Below are 1,514 nucleotides of genomic sequence, written 5' to 3'. Positions count from 1 at the left end.
TGCAGACAGCCTATGGTGGGACCTTGTGATCATGTGAGTTAAAAAAAAAAAAAAATATATATATATATATATAATGCCCTATTAGTTCTGCCTGAATAATACAAGGGGCAAGCAAACTCCCTGTTTCCCTTTTATAAGGGCATTAATCCCATTCACGAGGGTGGAGCCCTCATGACCTAATAACCCCTGAATGGTCCTGCCTCTTAATACTATCACATTGGGGATTAAGTTTCTTTTTTTCTTTTTTTTTTTTTTTTTTGCCATCAGGAAGAGATTTATTTGGTTTGAAGTAGTCTAAACACAGGCGTAGTCCAGTGAAAATGAACAGGTTTCTTGAAAATTGATGTAGAGTTGAAGTGCTGAAACTCGCTCACTGAAACATTCCCACTTGACACTAGTGCCTTATGACCCTCAAGGTAGATTAGACATTGACAAAAGCACACAGAACCACCACCAAGACCTGATTTCTGCCTGTTTCCACTCCCAATCCTATGCTTAGCTATCTTTGGGTTCTTAAGCACCCTCTCTGCAGATGCGACGGGCCAGCTGCATGTCTCTGGGCATAATTGTGACGCGCCTGGCATGGATGGCACACAGGTTGGTATCTTCGAAGAGGCTCACCAGGTAGGCCTCGCTGGCCTCCTGCAGGGCGCCAATGGCCGCGCTCTGGAAGCGCAGGTCTGGGCTGATGGCCTGGGCGATCTCGGGCACCAGGCGCTGGAAAGGCCGCTTGCGCAGGAGCAGCTGCGTGGACTTCTGGTACTTTCTGATTTCGCGTAGCGCCAGGGTGCCAGGCCTATAGCGATGAGGCTTCTTGATCCCTCCTCTAGGCGGCAACCTCTTGCCTGGGGCTTTGGTGGCCAGGGGCTTCCTGGGGGCCTGCCAGGCGGTGGCTTTGCGGGCGGTCTGCTTGGTGCGCGCCATGGGCTGGACTGTAGCCTCTCCCCTCTCCTTGGGCTGGGCCTGGCCGGCTGCAGGCGGTACTGGCGTCAGAGAGCGAGGGCAGCGGTGCAGCTCTCAGGTCTGTGGGGCAGAGGCTGGGCTGTTTAGTCTCCCCACAGGGTCCTGGGTTTCTTTGGTCTTCACAGCAGCGGCCAGGAATCTCCCTCGCAGGCAGTCCCTTTCTGACTGGAGATCTCTGTCACATTGGGGATTAAGTTTCAACACATGAATTTTGTGGGAACACAGACATTTAGACCATAAAAGTCAAGATTTCCAAGTGAACGCTTTATTCAACCATATAGATGTAATTAATTTTGTCTGCCTTTTTTGTATGTGTGACATGGCAGAAACTGGGATGGGGTAAGTTATTCAAAAGTTTAATTAAATACTACTTTTGTAACTATGACTTGTGTGCTCATATTTAAATATCCCGCTTAATTCACTTGTTTGAGAGACTGTATCGTATAGAGAGGGAGCCCGCCATGGTGTTTAAGATGAGTACAGGCTTTGGAGTCTGAATCGACATGGTTTTCGATTCTTGCGCTACCTCTAACTAGTTTGGTAACCTAGGG

The 1,514-nt window shown here is 48.9% G+C and overlaps 1 protein-coding gene across 1 annotated transcript; it reads right to left on the bottom strand.

Annotated features, from left to right (window-relative positions):
• Positions 1 to 513: 513 nt before the first annotated feature.
• LOC105513718 (histone H3.3 type 2-like) lies at positions 514 to 924 on the bottom strand. The gene has a single exon (XM_011944663.1). The coding sequence runs from the start codon at positions 922 to 924 to the stop codon at positions 514 to 516; it is 411 nt and encodes a 136-aa protein (XP_011800053.1).
• Between the last annotated feature and the right edge of the window lie 590 nt (positions 925 to 1,514).

Source organism: Colobus angolensis, unplaced genomic scaffold (assembly GCF_000951035.1).
Source record: "Colobus angolensis palliatus isolate OR3802 unplaced genomic scaffold, Cang.pa_1.0 Scaffold235, whole genome shotgun sequence".
Lineage (NCBI taxonomy): Eukaryota > Metazoa > Chordata > Mammalia > Primates > Cercopithecidae > Colobus > Colobus angolensis.
Note: the sequence above shows the minus strand (reverse complement) of the source record. Positions and strands in the feature narration are given on the sequence as shown.

What these genes read in the sequence shown, in the direction of transcription:
- LOC105513718 (XM_011944663.1), bottom strand. Translation starts at nt 924, where the DNA reads ATGGCGCGCACCAAGCAGACCGCCCGCAAAGCCACCGCCTGGCAGGCC.